The sequence below is a fragment of the Chlorocebus sabaeus genome, chromosome 7 (assembly GCF_047675955.1).
Source record: "Chlorocebus sabaeus isolate Y175 chromosome 7, mChlSab1.0.hap1, whole genome shotgun sequence".
Classification (NCBI taxonomy): domain Eukaryota; kingdom Metazoa; phylum Chordata; class Mammalia; order Primates; family Cercopithecidae; genus Chlorocebus; species Chlorocebus sabaeus.
In genome coordinates this window covers 59,512,598-59,533,797 of record NC_132910.1, presented here as the reverse complement: position 1 = coordinate 59,533,797, position 21,200 = coordinate 59,512,598, and the positions used below count along the sequence as shown (strand labels likewise).

The 21,200-nt window shown below is 42.3% G+C and overlaps 1 protein-coding gene across 1 annotated transcript in view; it reads right to left on the bottom strand.

Moving 5' to 3' along the window:
* Nucleotides 1-21,200, bottom strand: part of HADH (hydroxyacyl-CoA dehydrogenase) — a 45,465-nt gene that overhangs the window by 12,921 nt on the left and 11,344 nt on the right. Inside the window, exons 2-4 of the mRNA XM_007999475.3 lie at nucleotides 12,919-13,047; nucleotides 7,639-7,796; nucleotides 2,536-2,662 (exon numbers count right to left, since the gene is read on the bottom strand). Of these exons, the coding sequence (XP_007997666.1) occupies nucleotides 2,536-2,662; nucleotides 7,639-7,796; nucleotides 12,919-13,047 (414 nt within the window). The remainder of the gene's footprint in view (nucleotides 1-2,535; nucleotides 2,663-7,638; nucleotides 7,797-12,918; nucleotides 13,048-21,200) is intronic.

Sequence of the window (21,200 nt, the reverse complement as noted above, 5' to 3'; positions counted from 1 at the left end):
GCTTCTGTAGGGGACAGCATCAAGCACAATGCCTCACACAGTCAGCCCTCAGTAAGCATTTACAGAACTCATGTGTCGGGAATTAGATTTTGGTAAATGGAAAGAACCAGATGAAGTTTATATATATATATATGTAAAACGTAAAGGCCAGTAAAGAACTTCAATCAGAGTCGAAGAGTCTACTTTGACCCTCTGGGGCATGTCTTCACGGTGCAAGAGGGCCGTCTGACTTGGCGAACTAATGAGCTAGTGTCTGTGCAGGGATGAAAGGTGCTACATAAATGAAGAAGAGTTCTCACTCCTGTTTCATGTGATCACAGCCTGGGCTATGGTGTCATGTCGTGACACCAAGAGAAGTGAATGGATGGAAACAGAAAAAGACACAGTGAAGATGGAGATGAGGAGGACGAGAAAGACCAGAAGCTACCCTGTGGGTACCACAAATCAAACAGAATCCCACAGCTGTTTGAAAGGAGGTCTAAAAAGTCTGCATCAAAACCACAGACTGAGCTGGGACAAATGTTGCTGACTATGGAGTTTTCAAAATAAGTTTTTGGTTTAAAGGAGTTAACAATAGTGAAGGTTTGTTGTTTTTTTTTAAACAGGAGAGACGCATGTTTAGTCACTCATTCATTCATTCAACAAACAGTAATTTGTATAGATATGCTGCTCATAGTTACAACTGAGTCTGAAAAAAAATACATACATATACATTTAAATGAACCCAGTCCTAAGTAAAGGAGCCACTCAGCTTATTATACAAGTCATTTTGGTGTACACCACCAGTAACACAAGGAAGAGTTAAAGTTAAACAATAAAAGCTGAATAGAGAAGAATACTTTTACAAAATACTTTCTAGAAAATAGCAGCATTTGCTAAACACCAGCTATTAACAGCCAACACACTACACTTCCAAAGACAAAAGCATACGTTACCAGATAAATGCAGTTGAAAACATTATTAAAGTAAATCTACAGAATGTGTCTATCTCTAAAACACTTATATATACAATATAATAACTAAAGAAATTAGTCCCTAAGTACTGAAATGTTGGAAATGCACGCCACTTCTGTGCTCTTATCTGCATGAGGATAAACACTATTTCTTCTGTTCCCCAAACCCCTCCCCTCATTCTTCAACTTCCTCAAAAAATCAGACTTAGGGGATAGGAGAAAATAGGAAGAAGCTGAGAAACAATGTTAGCAAGACAGAAAAGTCCTATTGCAAGATGGTCGAAGTTGTCACTTGAGAGAAAACTAAAAAAATGGCCATTGTTATGATTTATTAAAAATGCTTATGCTTAGTGGCGGGGGAATGACGAGGATAAAGGAAGGAAAAGGAGTTGGAAAAGGCAATAAGGAAGAAAACAGATGATACACAATCCCAGAGAGGCCACAGTCAGTCTCTGGAGGTTTATCTGGCCCTACATCACCCGCATGGCAGCATAAGCGTCCCCCACACTTCGCACGGCAATAACTCCTCAACCTCAGAACAAATGATACTTTAATAGTGGCTGCTTCTCAGACCCTGTAATTAGGGCCCTGTAAAAGGCAAGTTGCCCCATTTCAGCTGCAAATTGCCTACTGTGACTCCAACTCCAACATATTGGAGTCTCCAAGCATTCCAAATAGGATGCTGGGGAAACCCTCCCTGCCTCCTGCCTCCACCTTCCAGGTTTGTGGTCAGGAGGCTCAAGGCTATCAGAAGCTGGTTTTATATTTTTACTTGTGGGGTTTTTAAATTTGATATAGGATCTTGCTATGTCATCCAGGCTGGAGTGCAGTGGTGCAACCACAGCTCACTGCAGCCTCAACCTCCCGGCTCAATCAGTCCTCCCACTTCAGCCTTCCAAGTACCTGAGACTACATGCGTGTACCAAAACACCTGGCTGATTTTTTATTTTTTGTAGAGATGGGGTCTTGCCATGTTGCGAGGCTGTTCTTGAACCCCTGGGTCTCAAGCAATCCACTTACTTCCACGTCCAAAATTCTGGGATTACAGGCATGAGCCACCGCACTCAGTGGGAGCTGGTTTTAATAGCTCTGATCACAACACACAGGAGACGTACCTCATCTGGGGACAACGCTAAGGCACCATTACATGGGGTCAGAATTAACCCCAGGAACTGTGGACAAGCTAGTAGAATGGATCTAATGAGAACTGCATTTACAGCATGGGCAAGCTGACCTCAAAGAGATAATATGAACATGTGTAGCTGCCCTCTCCATGGTCCCATCAAGCCTGTGGTTTCTAGTGGTGCCTTCCCATTCTGATGCCTCTCAGCACTGACCATCAGCTCTGGCACAAATAAGTAAATGACATTCCACAAAGTTAACAGCCCTTCTGGACATCACTAAGCAAAACACAGGGCTGCGAAGAAACAAAGCATAGGGTCTTTCCTAGATATGAGCCTCAGGGACAACCTTCTACCCTCAGGTTAAAACCCATCCTAGGCAACTGGTGGCAGGGCTGATGTAACACAGAAAAGCAGGACTGAGAGAGCTGGCAGACACACACAAGCTGATACCCACTGACCTCCACAAGTTTCATCAGGGGCACTGGGTTGAAGAAATGGAGGCCAGCGAATCGGTCTTGTCTGGTGGTGGCATTAGCTATGCTTGTAATCTGCAAGGAGGAAGTGTTGCTGGCAAAGATTGTATGTCTGTGAAGAGAAAATATGGTGGCGTATCAGAGTGAATCTCATCTTTCGAAATAGCATGACTCTTGGGTGCAATGCGCAAGGTGACTAGTTACTGCCCCATCTGTTGTCCTGACCCATTGGAGGAATCAGGGAAAAGACACATCTTCATACAAGAGGCTGAAATCAAGTGATGCTTCAGTTTTTAAATTTTGAAATTTGAAGGTAAATAAAATTGGAATTTCCTGTTCCAAAGGGATATTTAACTTTCACCAATCCTTCCTTGATTTTCCGGAACAAAATTTCCCCTACCTACTTGTATCAGTTAACTTCCAAGGTATATGAGATAACAGGAGGTGGCTAATTAAGCTATTTAACCAATTCCAGTCACAAATGAAACTCTCAGTGATCAAAGAATAATGAAAGAAAGAGACCTAAAAGACAAAATTCTAAATGAACACATAAATCCTCAATCAGAAACATCTGATAATAAACATGAATTAAGATACTTTCCCTCAAGTGAAAAGCTTTATTTTTCCATTGGATGGAAATAAAAATTAAAACAAGGAAACCAACATGGTTCAAAAAAATTTAAAGGTTACACAGGTAGATCTGGGGAAAAGAGGATATAGGCATATGCATATATAAAACATTAACTTATTAATTTAAAAAAATCCATACTGACTTAAACCAAATTTAGTTTTTTAAGGTCACAGTAAAGTGGGGTGCCAAAGGCATGAGAGGAAAAGCTTTAAAAAGGCCAACTTCCAGGCTTTCCTGCAGCGCCACCTTGTGGATAAAAACATACAAACCGGTCTGGTGCTGACTGCAACCAAGATGGCCTGTGACAGGGCAGGAAAGGCAAGGATCCCTTACTGACCAGACTTGGGGGTTCCTGCTTACCTAAAAGGCAATACTATAATCTGCTTAAGTCCGGTTGGAGGAGAGGAGGAAGAGAAGGGAGAAGAAACCAGTTATTTGGAAAGGAGGGAAGAGACGTAAAAGGTGAGGCCAGCGTGGGTAGGCAGTGGAGAGACTTCTCTTTCCAGGTAGGAGCACATCTGCCTTCTCCAACAGCTTCCAAAGTAGGCCATTTAAAGGCCAGGTTTTCCTTTTTTTAAAACAAAAATGACATTTTTTAAGGTCTTAATATTTCAGTTTTCAAAGTTTCTTGCTTTGGTCATTGGGGAAAAAAATAAAAACTATTCCCCATTACAGAAGGTAATGAAATAAAGATCCTCTTCCAATAACAATGTGTGTGGTCAACACAAGCGCTCTTCAACCACACAACCTGCACCACAAGCACCTGGAACCACAACAGCAGAGCAGAGACAGCCTGGGCCCAATGCTGAGCCAGCTGTGGCTCCATACTCCCCTTAAGAAAAGAAAGGGTTATTTTAAAGATTAGTATTACAATCGTAATACCCCTTTTCATAGAACGTTTGAAGGGCCATTCACCTGCAAAAATGGGAAACTCGGGCACATTTGGTAAAACAAAGTGACATCAGAGCCCGGTTCCAGGTCTCACCAGTCCAAGGCACTCCGGCGCATTTTATCAGAAGGAGGAAATGATCAGCAGACCTCTGTTTCTGCCTCTCCCAACAGGGTCAGGATGACTCTGTTCCTAAAGGTCTCACACTGTCTTCTCTCAAGACATTGTGTTTACATATTAAACACAGGACTGTCTTTCCGTCTACAAAAAAAGTGTACTCTGGGCTGGACATGGTGGCTCACACTTGTAATTCCAGCACTTTGGGAGGCTGAGGTGGGCGGATCACTTTAAGTCAGGAGTTCAAGATGAGCCTGGCCAACATGGCAAAACCCCATCTCTACTAAAAATACAAAAATTAGCTGGGCATGGTAGTGCATGCCTGTAATCCCAGCTACTAGGGAGACTGAGGCAGGAGAATCGCTTGAACCCGGGGGCAGAGGTTTCAGTGAGCTGAGATCACGTCACTCCACTCCAGCCTGGGTGACAGAGCGAGATTCCGTTTCAAAAAAATAATAATAATAATAAATAAAGTATCTTATATTTTCCTGGACACACCTGTCTTGAACCATCTTTTGTTTTTCCCATTCTGACACTCAGGTACCAAAAAAACTACTTTTCTCTTAAATGTTCTAAAAGAAAATCGACAACACAAGCACAATGATGATTAGCAATGCCCCTAGACCCTAGCATCAAGAAGACAGGAGGGGTGGTGGGGACGGCAAAGGATCCAACAGTCTGTACTTTGTCTAAACGGTAAAGTCAGGACTTCGCTCAGGCTGCCTGTGGGCCTGGTCATACTTTTCATTAGTGTGTCTTAGGCTGCTGCTAGAGAAGTCATGTTCCTCTCCAGGATGCAACTGTTTCATCAGGGCTTCCAACCGGAAATGTATCACTTGACTGTATTTTCTTCTCCTATTATAGGATAGAACTGTAAAACTTGCCAGTAAAGTACCTCTCAATACAGCTGTTTAAAAAACGTAGCAAGTTTTCAGTAATGGTGGTGATCTAAAACAAAAACAAACAGTGCCAAGAAAGCTGGAGAAGGTCAGAAGCAAAGCCACATCTTCGGTGTGACTATGGGTCATATCTTCCTTTCACATGTCATATCTGTTTTGCATCACTTCAGGTGAAAGAGCCTAGTATAGTGAGTGCCTGATACACACAGGCACTCAGGAAATGTGAGCTAAATTAAGGGAATTTCCTAAACAACTCTATACAACAGGTACCAGTGCTGCTGCTCCTATTTTACCCATGGGGGAAGCTAGTGTTGGAGAGTTAGAGTCAGAAAGGTCTAGGAAATTATTTACCCCAAACCCTTCAACTCACATTACAGATGATGAAACTGAGGACCTTTCCAAGGTCGGAGGTGGGGGGGGGGTCGGCACCAGGCCCAGGCCTCCTGACTTTCCCCAATGATCCTTCTGTAGCAGACACAGACAACGGAGGGCAGTCAGGCCTTTCACTGTCACCAAGAGTGACCAATCTTTTCAATAAAGATCAAACTGCTTGACAAGACTCCCTTTTTTGGGGTGGGTGTTTATTATTCTAAAGGGCTCCCTGTTGGCCTGGGAGCCAGCCCTGGTACCACAAGTTCTTCTATTTTTGTCAGATGTCTCTGCAGCCTCTAGATGCCAGTGTGAAACGCACAAGGACACTGACTGGCAGTGATGTACAGATGACAGAAAGGCAAGTCTCTTTGTCAGGGGCAGGGCCTCTCTGGCCACAAGGCCACCCATCTCTGAAGGTTGACAATCTGGCGAGCTGGTATGCAAGTGTCTCTCTTTAGCCACTGCCCACTGGAAGTGCCCTGAGAATTGTTTTTGTCATATAATCTTATTCTGCCATTCAATTCCAACCAAGAAGCATGAAGTATAGTCAAGCAAGTCACTAGAAGAGCACTGATCAGTGGGTCAAGTGTCACACACTCGAAGGCTCTGGATCCCGAGGTACATTCTGCCAGGAAGAATTCCACCCAGGAAGCCAGGCAGCTAAGAAGTCAATGCTCCTTTAACGCTCCCAAGAGTACTTCGATGGAACCCAGATAAAGCTCAAAACAGGAAACTCCTCTCTGCCTACAGGCAATCCCTTCAATTACACCATTCTGTTTGCTCCATCCAAAAAAGGAGGAAACACAGAACTGCTCTGAGAGTCCTTGGCAGACAGTTAAGGACACGTAGGGTACTCCTACGCCCGAGAACAGAGTACAGGAGTACCTTACATGTCCTTAACTGTCTGCTGTCAGACGTCTCTGCAGCCTCTAGATGCCAGTGTGAAATGAACCAAGGAACATAAGAGCAGTTTCGTGTTTTGAGGACCCAAGCCTCTTCCATTCTCCAGCATAGGAGTACTCAAGACCCACACACTTCAAGAAACATATAGGCCTGTCCCTGGATGGACCCCTCCAGGTTACTATGGGTAATTCTACCCTCATTTAGGACAAGGATCAGATCAGGGCAGCCCAAGCCTCCGAAGCAAACTGGGAGTGGGAGGATGAAGAACAAAGGAAACCATACTGGCTCTTCTTGAAATAGCTGAGGGGTAGGAGAGAGGGAGGTGGATGAACTTGGTTAGAGGATCCCTTCCTGGGAGAAGGCAATAAACAACGAGGAAAGTTCAAGGCCCAGGGAGGGACCCCTCAACCCCTATCAAGAATGTCCAGGGGTCATAAACAGGTATTTTTCAAAAAAAGACACACAAGTGGTCAATACACATATGAGAAAATGTTCAGCATCACTAATCAACAGAGAAATGGAAATTAAAAACACAATGAGTTTAGCACCTGATACCAGTCAGAATGGCTTTTATTAAAAAGTCAAAAACAACAGATGTTGGTGAGGATCTGGAGAAAAGGGAACCCATGCATGCTGCTAAGGCAATATAAATTAGTACAACCTTTAAGGAAAACAGTATGGAGATTTCTCAAAAACTAAACATAGAACTACCATGCGATCCAGCAGCCCTACTATTGGGTATATATGCAAAGGAAAATAACTTATTCTATCAAAAAGATCCCTACACTCATATGTTTACTGCAGCACTATTCACAACAGCAAAGACATGAAATCAACCTAAGTGTCCATCAATGGCTGATTAAAGAAAATGGGGCATATATACACCATGGAATACTACTCAGCTATAAAAAAGAATATCATGTTTTTTGAAGCAACATGAACAGGAATGAAGGCCATTATTTTAAGTGAAACAACTCAGTCAAATACCATATGTTCTCACATATAAGTGATAGCTACGTAACAGGTACCCATGGACATACAGAGGGAAATAACAGACACTGGAGACTCCAAAAGGTAGAAGGGTGGTGAGGGCTGAAAAATTACCTATTTGGGTACAGTATTCACTATGTGGGTGATGAGTATACTAAAAGCCCAGACTTCATCATTACATAACATATGCATGGAACAAAACTGCACTTGTACCCACTAATCTATAAAAAATAAAAATAAAAATGAAAAACAAAGTAAAAAAAAAAAATTGTCCAGAGGTTACATACTCAGCAGCAAACTTGTCCAGCCTTTTGAAGAGCTCGTTTTTCACCTTCAGATTCTCCACGATGGCTTCCACCACCAAGTCTGTGCTGTGGACAACAGAGGCTGCATCCGTGCTGGTCGCTATGCTGCTCAAGGTCTTCTCCACAAATTCACCGCCAGCCTAATGCAGTGGGAGGAAGAAGAGAACATTCACCCGGCTCACTGGAAATCAAGTTCTTAGCTCTGCTCCCGTTAGTAAACTGGGTGTTCAGAGCACCTGTACTGGCCCACCCTATCTGTTCTCAAAGTGTCCACGAAGCCTGTAATTTATCCTTCCACAGCTCCGCACCATCCACTAGTCTTGAGGTGGTGCTGACTATCCATCTCTAATAAAAGCAGAGACTAGCTCCTATTAGAGCAAGGGCAGGAGCCGGGGTAACAAAGCCGACTTAGCATTTATCAAATAATTATTGCCAGTCGTGTGCCTGAAACTCTTGTTTCCGAAAACAAGCTAGACATAGCCTCCGCTGCCAAAGAGCTCGCAGTTTTCACTGTTTCCTCATTTTCCTCCTGTGACTCCAGGTTTCCACAGACCTCAATAAGGACAGAATCGTAGATGGTGCCTCTATAAGCCGCCATTTTATTTCATGGTATAATTTGTCCCCAGGGCATCAAAATAGTCATAATCAGCAAAGGCATCCAAAATTATCATGGAATAAGCAGTTAGATCTCAGCTGTTCTACAGAAATATTCTACTAGCCACATTAAAAAAACGGAAAAGAGGCCGGGCGCAGGCAGATCACAAGGTCAGCTAATTTTTTTGTATTTTTAGTAGCAACGGGGTTTCACCATGTTAGCCAGGTTGGTCTCGATCCACCCGCCTCGGCCTCCCAAAGTGCTGGGATTACAGGCATGAGCCGCCGCGCCTGGCCTCTTTTCCCTTTTTTTAAGGTGGCTAGTAGAATATTTCTGTAGAACAGGTGAGATCTACCTGCCTAGCTACTCGGGAGGCTGAGGCAAGAGAATGGCGTGAACCTGGGAGGCGGAGCTTGCAGTGAGCTGAGATTGCGCCACTGCACTCCAGCCTGGGCAACAGAGCGAGACTTCGTCTCAAAAAAAAAAAAAAAAAAAGGGAAAAGACATTCACAGGTAAAATTAATGTTATTTAACCCAATATATCTAAGATGCCATCATTTCAACAGGTAATCAATATTTAAAAACATTGAGATGTTTTATGTATTTTTTCCCCCAATACAGCTTTAAAATCTAGTGTATATTTTACACTGAGGGCACATCTCCATCTAGACTAGCCACATTTCAAGCACTCAGTAGCCACTTGTGAGTAGCTCTTATACTGGTGGTCAGTATAGAGCTAGATAAGCATAGTATGTCAACTAGGCAAAGTGAAACTGACACCTCCCTCCTCAGTGGTGTCCCTGGCAGAGGAGAGAAATCTCAGGAGTATAGACTTCTGAGGAGTAGCTAGCCAGAGCTGAGCAACTTGAGTACAGGGGCTATCCTTTTATCTTTAGGGTGTCGCTCAAAAACTCAGCCCAAGGAGATAATTAGTTGAAAGTTTGTAAACAAGGGGAAAATGCAGGCTATCTGGGTCAAGCTCACTCTGTCCTAGACTCCAATCCTCAGGCCAAGGCTCTTATAATCTCATCTGTCTGGACCCTCCTCATAACACATCCCCTGTGTGGGGTCCCACTACGATTAAGAATATCAGGGACAGGTGGGCCAGGCGCGGTGGCTCACTCCTGTAATCCCAGCACCTTGGGAGGCCGCGGCGGGCGGATCACGAGGTCAGGAGATCCAGACCATCCTGGATAACATGGTGAAACCCCGTCTCCACTAAAAATACAAAAAATTAGCCAGGTGTGGTAGCAGGCACCTGTAGTCCCAGTTACTCGAAAGGGTGAGGCAGGAGAATGGCGTGAACCTGGGAGGCAGAGCTTGCAGTGAGCCAAGATTGTGCAACTGCACTCCAGCCTGGGCTACAGAGCGAGGCTCCGTCTCAAAAAAAAAGAATATAAGGGACAGGTGAAGAAGATCTCAACGTAAAAAGTAAAGTAGAGGTTCCTCTTCAAAAAGACTGTCCTCCCCGTCTAAGAATAAATAGTAACTTTTCTTAGAAGCAAAATTCAGTCTAAGACCTGTGCTAACATTCTTAAATATCTGCTAGTTGTAATAAAGAAATCAATGTACTTTATGTTCTTAGCTCCCACAATTTAGCCTAAACATTTGCCCTGGCATGCTTATACTGGTCCAAGTGGGCATTAGGTCACAGCCTGTTCCTCTTCCTTATTTAGAGGTGTTTTTACCTTTCTCAGCATTTCACAAGTTACTTCCTCCTTGCTTTGTTCTCTGCCTTTGCCTCTTTTTAAAAGTTCTAAGTTGCTAGCCAATCAAGACAAATACATTTGAATGTGAAGTTCTGTTCCAGCCAACAGAAACCTGACACAGCAGTAAAGTGGACATGTCATGTGATAAATGACCCTGTCTCCTTTGTTCGGTGTACTCTTGTGGCAAAACTGCTGGCGAGTGTACCCTTTCTGCAAAAAGTAAAAGTGGCCTTGCTGAGGAAATTAAATTTATGTTCAAGTGCTATTTCTTTACAGCACCAAAGAGCAAGCATTTCTAACATTAATCTGCCTCTGATATTTATTCTTTGAATTTCATCCAAGAGAAGGTAAAATTATCTCCACCGTCACCTCTCTGGCTTTTAAAGGCCACTAGACTTTGGGAAAAAAAAAATGCATATCAAAACCACAATGATTGCAGGACTTGGTGGCTTATGCTTGTAATCCTAGCACTTTGAGAGGCCAAGGTGGGAGGATCACTTGAGGCCAGGAGTTTGAGAGCAGCCTAAACATTTGCCCTGGCAACAGAGTACAACTCCGTCTCTAAAAAAAAAATTTTTTTTTTAATTAGCTGGGTGTGGTGGCTCACATCTATAGTCCTAGCTACTCGGGAGGAGATCCAGACCATTCTGGATAACATGGTGAAACCCCGTATCCACTAAAAATACAAAAAATTAGCCGGGCATGGTAGCGGGCACCTGTAGTCCCAGTTACTCAAAAGGGTGAGGCAGGAGAATGGCGTGAACCTGGGAGGGGAGCTTGCAGTGAGCCGAGATTGTACAACTGCACTCCAGCCTGGGCTACAGAGCGAGGCTCTGTCTCAAAAAAAAAGAATATAAGGGACAGGTGACAGAATGGCTTGAGCCTAGGAATTCAAGGCTACAGTGAACTATGATCACACCACTGCTCTCCAGCCTGGGCAGCAGAGCAAGACCACATTTCCAAAGAAAAAAAAAAAAACCACAATGAGATACTATTTCACACCTAAGATGACTACAGTAAGAAACAAAACAAAACAAACATGGAGAATAGCAAGTGTTGGCCAGGATGCGGGGAAACTGGAACCTTCGTACACTGCTGGTGGGAATGTAAAATAGTACAGTCACTACAGAAAACAATTTAGTGGTTCCTCAGAGAGCTAAATATAGGATTACCATACAACCCAGCAATTCTATTTATAGGTATATAACCCAAAGAATTGAAAACAGAGACTCCAAACCAATAGTATATCAATGTTCACTGCAGCATTATACAAAATAGCCAAAAGGTAAAAACAACCCAATTCCATTAACAGATAAATGGGTGATATGGTTTGGTTCTGTGTCCCTACCCAGATCTCACCCTGAATTGTAATAATCCCCACATGTCATGGGACAGGCTCCGTGGGGGGGTGATTTATAAAGGACAGTTCCCCTGCACATGCTCTCTCTCTTGCCTGCTGCCATGTAAGACATGATTTTGTTCTTCCTTCACCTTCCACCATGATTGTGAGGCCTTCCCAGTCATGTGGAACTATCAGTCAATTAAACCTCTTCCCTGTATAAATTATCCAGTCTCAGACATGTCTTTATTAGCAATGTCAGAACATATTAATACAATGGGTTTAAAAAAAAGTGGTATAAATCCAATGGAATATTAAATTGGAATATGATAATAATCCAGTAGAATATTAAACCATAAACAGGAATGAAGTTGGCTGGCGCGTGGTGGCTCACACCTGTAATCCCAGCACTTTGGGAGGCCCAGGTGGGTGGATCACAAGGTCAAGAGATTGAAAACATCCTGGCCAACATGGTGAAACCTCGTCTCTACTAAAAATACAAAAATTAGCTGGGCATGGTGGTGCACGCCTGTAATCCCAGCTACTCGGGAGGCTGAAGCAGGAGAACTGCTTGAACCCAGGAGTTGGAGGCTGCAGTGAGCCGAGATTGTACCATTGTACTCCAGCCTGGCAACAGAGTGAGACTCTGCCTCAGAAATAAAAAAAAAAAAAAGAATGAAGTTGTGACACATGTTACAACATGGATGAACCTTGAAAACTTTATGCTAAGTGAAATAAGCCAGACACAGGACAAATATTGTATGATTCCACTTACATGAAGTATGAATGTGCAGGTGTAATTAATGCTACTGAATTGTATAGTTTAAAATGGCAAATTTTATGTTATATGTATTCTACCATAATAAAATTTTTTTTTAAAGCATCTAGATATACCACCTTAGATAACTGAAGTGAGAAACAACAAATGCCCTATGCGTACTTTTCTCTGTCTGCATACAGCGAGAAATTCTATCCAAGCCCCAAGGAAATCAATCTTAAGCAACTTCAACAAGATGACAAAGGTAAATTAAAATTTGTTTGGGTGATTTGTGCTGTATTTCTAATTAAATGCAAACTCCTACGTGAAAGTGCACTGAAAAAGCAGCATGGCCCTCAGTCACTGACTCCTTTTCATCCCACCATGCTGTTTTTTCCCAACCTCTACGGAGTTCCTCAAATTCTTCTATCTCTTCTGCTCCTGGAAAGCAGAATTATTCACTCTTAGTTTCTATAAATACCATATTTATTATATCATTCTCTTAACTTGTAGTATAAAAATTATCTTCCCGTTTCTTCTTCCATCCTTTTAGCAAAACAAGTGTTCTTCAATTCCAAATTCTCAGTGTTCTTCTAGAATGAGTTCACTACCTGTACAAGCTTTCTTCTCAACCTTAAATCCCACCCAACAAAATGATTATTTACTTCTCCTGTTTTGTAATCAGTACCCCCTGAATGTTTAATAATTACGTTATTATATTGGTTTAAAGTTATGGAAAAATGAGTTTTACACGAACAAACTGAAAAAAAGAAAGAGAAAGCAAGCCAGAAATCCCCCATTGCCCTGCAAATGTAAAGCAGTCAGAGGACTTGCCTTAAAGACATCAATAATAAGAAATTACCTTAGGGTTTTCTGCAAACTTCTTCTTTGCCACTTTCCTAAGGCTTTCCTCAATTCCCTTTTTGGATTTTGCCAGAATGTCCTCTGTCTGGTCTACCAACACTACTGTGTGACCAGTTGCTGCAGCAACCTAGAGCAACAAAAGAACAGTTTCTTTTTAAAAGAAAGAAAACATAACACACACATACACATACACACACACACACACACACACACACACCCCCCACCCCACCCCAAAAAGCAGTGGCATTTCATATTCCACATGAATTCTACTATCATTCCATTCAAACTACTGAGTGAACATATAAGAAGTCAACATTAACTAAATGCACACTTCTTGCGAGGCACTGTTCTAAACCCTTTATATTGAATACAACAAATTCTCAAAACAACTGTCAAAGATTACGAAGCGTCCCTATGGTTACTCAATGGGTAGACAGCAGAGCCGGAATCTGAATCAAAGTCCTGAAGGCCACGCTCTAGATACTTCTCTGTACTGATTCTAACTCTGCAACTGTTCCATTCAGGGGCTACTAGCTACATGTGGCTATTTAAATTAATTGGAATTAAGTAAAATTAAATATTCAGTTCCTCAGTGGCACTAGCCATATTTCAAAGTGCTCAGTAGCCTGTTCCCAGAGCATCCACTCCCCAGCCACCATCCTTTTCTCCTTGGAGCTGGAGCCCCTTGTGCAGCTTGGCCTCTTGGCCCTTCTCTTCTGCAGCCCTTAAATCAGCAATAGGTAGGACTTCAAACTCTAATAATGGTGGCAAAAAGACTCCTGTCCCCAAGGGCTATTTGGTGACAAGACTAGGACTTCAAACTCTAATAATGGTGGCAAAAAGACTCCTGTCCCCAAGGGCTATTTGGTGACAAGACTCCCATGAAAATGAAGTCTTTGGGATCAGCTAATTTAGGATGGGCAATTCCCTGCCTTCACCATGCCACCCTGGCTGAGGGAGGAATCCTAGGGTACAGGGTATGTTTAGTGAAGCTGCCCAAGCTCACACACAGCCAGCTAAGTGCAGTCACAGTGAGTGACAAATCAATCCCTATTTCATCACTGTCTGGCAATAGCTTCAGCAAGGATCATGGAATAGGTATTGTGGCTAAAAGCAAACCATTGGGTCACCTTGATCACCTTACAGGCATGTGTATGTCAATCAGTTCAGGACAGAAGCAAGAGGACAGGCATGACCTAATACAATCATAAATGATGCAAGAGGACAGTAGAACTGAGATGCCCCTCAGGATCCGAGAAGCCCCCTGCAAAACCATTGCTTTGGGACCTCGATGATACCAACAGTGTGCAGGAGAGGGGCAAGTTATCTGGAATGAACCTGCCCAGAGAAGAACAAGGAGATGACAGAAATAGTCCCAAACCATGGTTGTGATATAAGATTTTTGAAGCCAGGCAACCAAAACTCAAAAGCAGAAAACCAAAGAGTAAAAGAAACAGAAACAAAAGAGCAAAACCTAAAGGCAAAGACGTTCAAATCCCAAGGCAAGATTTCCAAAGAACAGTTTGGTAAGACAGGTTTTAAATGCAAGGTTATTTCAACTGCACTCATGGCTCCCTGAGAATGCAGCACACGGTGGGCTCATGTCTGAGCCTGTGGACCCATAGGCTGCATCAGCACAGTCTGGGAACCAAGGCATGAAAACGCTCCCAGGACCGAAAAGTCTGACAACCAGGACTGGGCAACCGGAAACAACAGGGGATGAGTTATCTTGATACAAGGACAGAGGCAAGCAGGAAACCAGCCCATCAGCAGAAACAATTCCACAGGCTGCAGGCAGGCAGTAAAGTAAAACAACGTTCCCAAAGCAAAACCCTCATCAATCCAAACCAAGGTTTTCCTCTAAGTGGCAATGGACCAAGGCCCATCTAGTCAACGATTCAAATCATGTGATGCAAATTTGAACCTGTAATTCAATAAATTCAATGTAAAAAAGCAAGAGCAAATTTTGTGCAGAAAAGACTTAACATGGCAGGCCTGAAACTGTTATCCTTAGTAAAAGGCCTGTTAGCAAGGTTGGCCCTTGGCTGCCATCTGGAACTTAGATCTTTCAGGAGGGTTCTCAGCATTCCCTGATAAGTATGCCTTGCTGTGCTAGACTGTGTGTGCAAACAATGCAGTTTATGATGCATACCTGCTTTCCTTCTGAGTATGGAATTTTCAAACTTGCCAGGTAGGGGTGTTACATGACCAATCCCAACAAAAAACCTGGACACTCTAATGAGCTCTCCTGTGTTAACAGAAAAAACAAACTCTGTAAAATATTTTAAAGAGATTTATTCTGAGCCAGTGAGTGACGATGGTCCAGAGAACAGTCTCAAGACGTCCTGAGAGAGAGTGCCGGAGGTGAGCTGGTGGGCAGTCAGGGTTGGTTTGGTTTGGTTTTGTCCATTTTAGGGAGACAGGAATTGCAGGTAACATCAGAAATCAATGCATAGAAAGTAAACATTGGTTCAGCCTAAACAGGTGGGATAGCTTTAAGCTGGAGCTTACAAGTCATAGGTGGATTCAAAGATTTTCAGATTAGCAATTGGCTGAAAGAATTAAGCTTTGTCTCAAGACCTGAAGTCAGTACAAAAGAATGCTCAAATTAAGAAAAGGGAGTCTGCTGTCACATGATGGTATACAAGAAGTTGGAAAGTAAGCCACATTATAGTAGGTTAATTTTAAAAATCTGTTTAACAAGAGTATGGTTTGCAGGGCATGACTTAATGCTTGCCTGGCATGGCCTTAGGTCTTGTTTCTACAAAGAGTCTGTTCTGTCAGTCTTTTGGTCTCTATTTCACTGTTAATGCTGATCAGTTGTGCCTAAACTCCAAACGAGAGTTAGAACGAGGTGCCTCTGACCTCCCTTCCCATCATGGTTGGAAAGCTCAATTTTTCTCCCTACTTCAGTTTAAAGGCTGGAGCATTTTCTATAATTTCGGACTCTCCAAAATGCCTACACTTGCACACCTGGTCTAGTGAGAAGGCAACAATTGTATGCTGTAAATGGTTATTCCTGGCAGACTTTTTTAAAAAAAATTCTTTTTACTTTAGCTTTTCTTTCCTTGATTATCTCACAAAGCTTCAGGAAAATACAAAAATCTTATAGTGTAGACATTTCACAGACATAGGTAGAAAGGACGCTCCTGCTTGAATGTAAAGTGCATATGGTTAGGTCTGAAAGGAGAAAATACAGGTAAACAAGAGAAATTTTAATTTTCCTTACATTTTTCCATTTTATGGTAAATCTCTGTGATGCAGGTCACAATTTATTGTGTTGCAATAAACTACCACTATAGCATAACTTCAAGTGATTTCAAGTTATAGTAGCATTTTCATTTTACCCACGTGCAGAGATCAACCCAATCTAAAAGTGCAAGGTTCCTTGCCATCATTTCTTACAGTCATACCCTAGAGACACAAGGTCAGCAACTTCTAAGGGCAACCTCAAGTCTTAATCATCTTTACAAACCCCAGTGCCCGACCCTTGACCCACAGTGAGCAATCAATGCACGAACAACATACAAACCTGATGCCTGGTACATATTAGATGCTTAATAAAATATCCACAGGATTATAGGTCCAATGTTCTTTGATTAATCTATCCACATGGAGTTCGTGTTCATCTCCTGCTGGTGCGTTAGTTTAAATGGGCCATCACAGAGATGGACTCAAGATATTAGATAGTCTATTCCTTTCTCTCATTTGGACCATAAAAACTGCACAACTTTTATCCCAGACTGGTTCGAAAGGCTAAGACACTTTTAAGCATGGGTGAGCAGCCATAGGCCACCTGAAGGCCACATCATTTATTTCTAAATTATGAGTGCACTTGTCTTATTTCTTCTATGAGATCTCTAAGAGCTGAGACAGCCAACAGAAGTCAATCTCTACCTACCCTCAGAAAGAAGCGTTTGAAAAGAAGCCAAATGCAGCAAAAATAAGAGGTGCCACGTACTGAGCATCTACTATGTGCCAGGTTCATAATCTGCATTTTCCAAAACTATTTCTGATTAATCCAACAATCCTAATCCATTTTATAGATGAGGAAAACTGATGCTTAGAGAGGTTAAATAACGTGTCTAAGGCCGCAGGGCTACTAAGTGAAACTAATACACACCCTCAACAAGAATCCTTCAGCTTCAATCAAAGTCACAGTAATAGCAAACATTACTCGATAAACAAGAGCACCTACCCAGACAAACGACAGTTTCCATGTCAGTATTAGATTCAAAAACAACACAGAACACCCTCACCCTTTTGTGGTTTTAGGACAGGGGTTCTCAAAGTGTGGGTCATGGACCAGCAGCAACAATCACCCGGGGACTTGTTAGAAATGCAAATTCTCAGACTCCACTCCAGACCCAATGCATCAAACTCTGAGTAGGGCCCAGTGAGCTGCGGTTTAGCAAGCCTTCCAAGTGATTCTGATGCTCACCAAGGTTTCAGAACCACTGCTCTAAGATCTGTGCTCCAATCTGGCACAGATTAGAAACAACTGGGAATATTTTAAAAGCCCAAAACCCAGGCCCCACCTACAGATATTTGAATTCCTCTAGCCTGGGGTGGTGCCTAGTCATTCCTACTTTTAAAAACACCCCCAGGTGCTGAGCACCGCCCTAAAATAACCTGTTGGCCCTGATCCCTATCCCTGCCTACACCAGCCACTCCTGGGTTGCCATCTATCTCCTCAAACCACTGAGAAGCTCTAAACCAATTGAGTTCCAAAGTCTTCCTGTTGCTCTCTGAAAGTTCCAGACGCTATCCTGAAGATACTATTGGGAAGACTCCTCCCCCACACATTCCCCAAAGAAAGGTCAAGCCCCACTAGGCCTCCTGCCTGGGACTCTTCACATCGGGGTCTTGCTCCATCACTCCTACATAAAGCTTGCTTCTTAATTCCTTTCTTGAAGGTCAAGCCCTGCACTTGCTTCCCTGATTATGTTTGTTCCAGCCCCTTTCTCTACAATAGTGCTCTTCTAGCCTTGACCTCTGGCCACACTTGCATCTACCATCCCCTGTACAGATCCTTGATGGTCACCTGCCTGCTCCTGGCTGACTAACCACCACCTTTGAGCTTTGATCCCCCTTTCTTTTCCCCAGGCCACAATGCTGAGAGAAAATCCTGAATCTCCTAGAGAAGAAATTCCTTGAAAGACTCCACAACCAACTGAAACCAGAGCCCACTGAGGTTTGCCAGCCCTAGTACCAGCTCCCATAGAGAGTGCATTCCAAATGCCAGACACCAGGCCTATCCTATCTCATTTAATTTTATTTAACCAGTTCTCCAAGGTCAAATGTCAATTTTATTGAAGTGTCACTTCACAGTTATGTAGTTTGTTCTTTCGAAACAGACAATTATGATATTAAAATCTGGATTAAATGAGCATATGACTGTTTTTGATATTTGGAAGAGGAAAATTCATCACAGTTACCATTATGTCTATAACTAATTATTCTTCCAAAGAAAGAATCCGGACAACACACATTTACAACATAAATACCGTACTGACCATTGTGAGGCTCCATTCTTTAGCATTCAAAGTCCTAACAACAACATTATCAAGTGCCTGTAATTGCTCCATTCTCCCACCACTTTTCTTTCTTCAACTCATGGCAAAATGTCCTTGGAGGAGACACTGTGGCTTCACTTGGCACAAATAATATGAACACAAATGCACATAAGGGCATGGGTATCTCAGATCTCATTATGCCTGGTACATTCAAATCATCCAGAATACATTTATATTAATTCTAGGATCATCCAAAAAGAGGCAAATTTTAAGACTTTTTTAAATGTAAGTTTTAGATCCCCAAAGACCCTAGTTTGAAAAACAATGGCTTCATCTAATCTTTTTGGCAACCATAAGATCAAATATTAAGAAAGAAGTATCTTGATTAGGAATATCCAATACAGACAAGAAAGAAAGAAAGAAAGGTGTATATGATAAGTTACAGTATCAAATAAACATTTAAACTGAATACAGTGTTATCACTTGGTTTAACATTCCTTTTAGTACCACATAACACCCTGAACACTAGTTTAGGGGCATCTTACCTCTTTAACAATAGCCTCCCAGCTGGGCTTTCAGCCTCCAAGCTCAGCTCTCCCAACCCTTAACAGATATTTGTTTCATCTTCTTAAAGTAAAACTCAAACATCATCCCCGCAGGGTCATGTTCCTTCCTCTAGCAGACACCCAGGTCTTGAAGTGTAGTAACTCCTAAGGCTGTCCTACACACATTCTTCAGCTGCTTCTTTTTGACCTTAAAAATCTCTTTTCTATCTTTCTTTCTTCATTCCTTTCTTGAAAGAATTATCCCTCATTGCTGCTGAGGTCAACCTTTTTCCTATGACAGATATGGAAGCTCATGATTACGGTTTCCAGTTATTCCTCCTGAATAAAATCTGGAGTCCTTCAAGTGATTATTCATTCACAGCTTTTGGTTACATGTTGGTTTGAGGCTACAAACAGAACAAGAAGTGCTATGTTTCTCTTGAAAGCCAGGTAGATATACTGGAGTATACCACAACTTGGACAGCAAGGAAGCCTTTGTAGGGTAAAAAAATGCAGAGGTTAGAAAATGCTTCCCGTTGAATGATCAAAGGTTACAGACAAAAACACTTGGCTTCTCAGAGGTATGTGCTTTTGATCCTCTGCCCAAGACTTGTGCTCCCCTAGGGATGGACCAAAACTACCACTTAGAGCACCACACTAGGCATGCTACTGCATTCATTCCTTCACTGACTACAGTCTATTGACTCAACACCTACCCTGTAAGGTGAACATAACAAAATCCCCTACTCTCAGAGAGCTTGCACTTCTCATAAATTATCCCCTCTGATTCTCATAACTGCCTTTGGGGAAGGCACATTATTCTGTCTACACGTGACAGGGAGCTCAAGCTGCCTGCGCACACACCTTTCTTGACCCTGGAAGACATGGAGGGTCTGAGGGCAATAGCCTGAAACAGCACCGAGACAGGCAAGGGCCAGACTCCAGAGCCTGTGTGCCAAGTGGGGGGATGGAAAACATTCCTTAACCTCAGCAGGCTGTCTCCTCATCTATAAAACAGGGGCAATAGGGTTGCTGGGAGGGTTAAATGAGTTAATACAAGTCAAAAACCTGCAGTGGTGCCTGGCACATCACAATAGCTTGGGGTTTTTTGTTTCCTAGATTTAAAATCCCTTAATGGCTGAAATTGATTTGGTCTTTGTATCCCTTAGTACTTATCACATGCCTTGAACATGATAGCTGTTCAATAAATAACTGCTAAATAACAAATACTTAGGACAGTAGTAACCTGATTTGTAGTCTTCCCCAGCCACACCACACGTCTCCCTCCTCTGTGCTATTTCATGGCTCTGTGCCCTTGCTCATGTGGTCTCCTCTGCCAGACATGTCCTGCTGCCTCACTGCTAATTCATGGACTTCAACTCTTCATAATCTCATATGGACAACGCATCTCCTTTAGTGAAACTTCTCCCAACCCTTAGTAGAGGTAATCACTTCTTCTTTGTGCCTCTAGTGATTTACAGATATAGCAGATCTTTTGCACAGGAATACTGAAAGAAAATAACTGGGTGTGCAGCTGGTGTGAACCACCAATGGGTGCTCAGTTACGTAATGGCAGCCCAGTCCCCAGGATGTGAACAGAACAGAGAAATAAAAACTTAACTGGTTATAGACTATTTCATATCATAAGAATCTCACTGATTTCAGAATAAAAGTTATTAACCAACCAGAGCATAGGAGAAATCCCAGAAGTGAAAGATGAATGATACACTTGAAATAGAAAAGCTAACCATACCAACCTTTTTTTCTTTAAAAAACTGATATGTAATAGCTGTACATATTTTTGGGGTACATGTGACATTTTGATACTTACCTAAAATGTGTAATGATCAAATCAGGGTAACTGGGATATCCAGTTATCTTATCTGAACACTTATCTTCTCTTTGCCAATACCAACTTTAGATGATGAAATCAAGATAGCATGGAGAGACCTTTTCAAAAGTGCTGTTGCATCATCCACTTCAGATTCTCAAGCTGCTGTTACCACAAATCCCAATATAGGGCGGTTAGGCACACTCCTATCTGCAGGCCAACTAGTATTTCTAGTAAATACAAATTTCATAAACATAAAGGCAGTACAATGTATACATATATCTTTTTTTAACATAAGCTTTTTTAATGTCCCTTTTTCCTTAGCATAAGATATATATACACACTATATGTCATATCACATCTTAAGTATTTAGAAACCATACTTTAA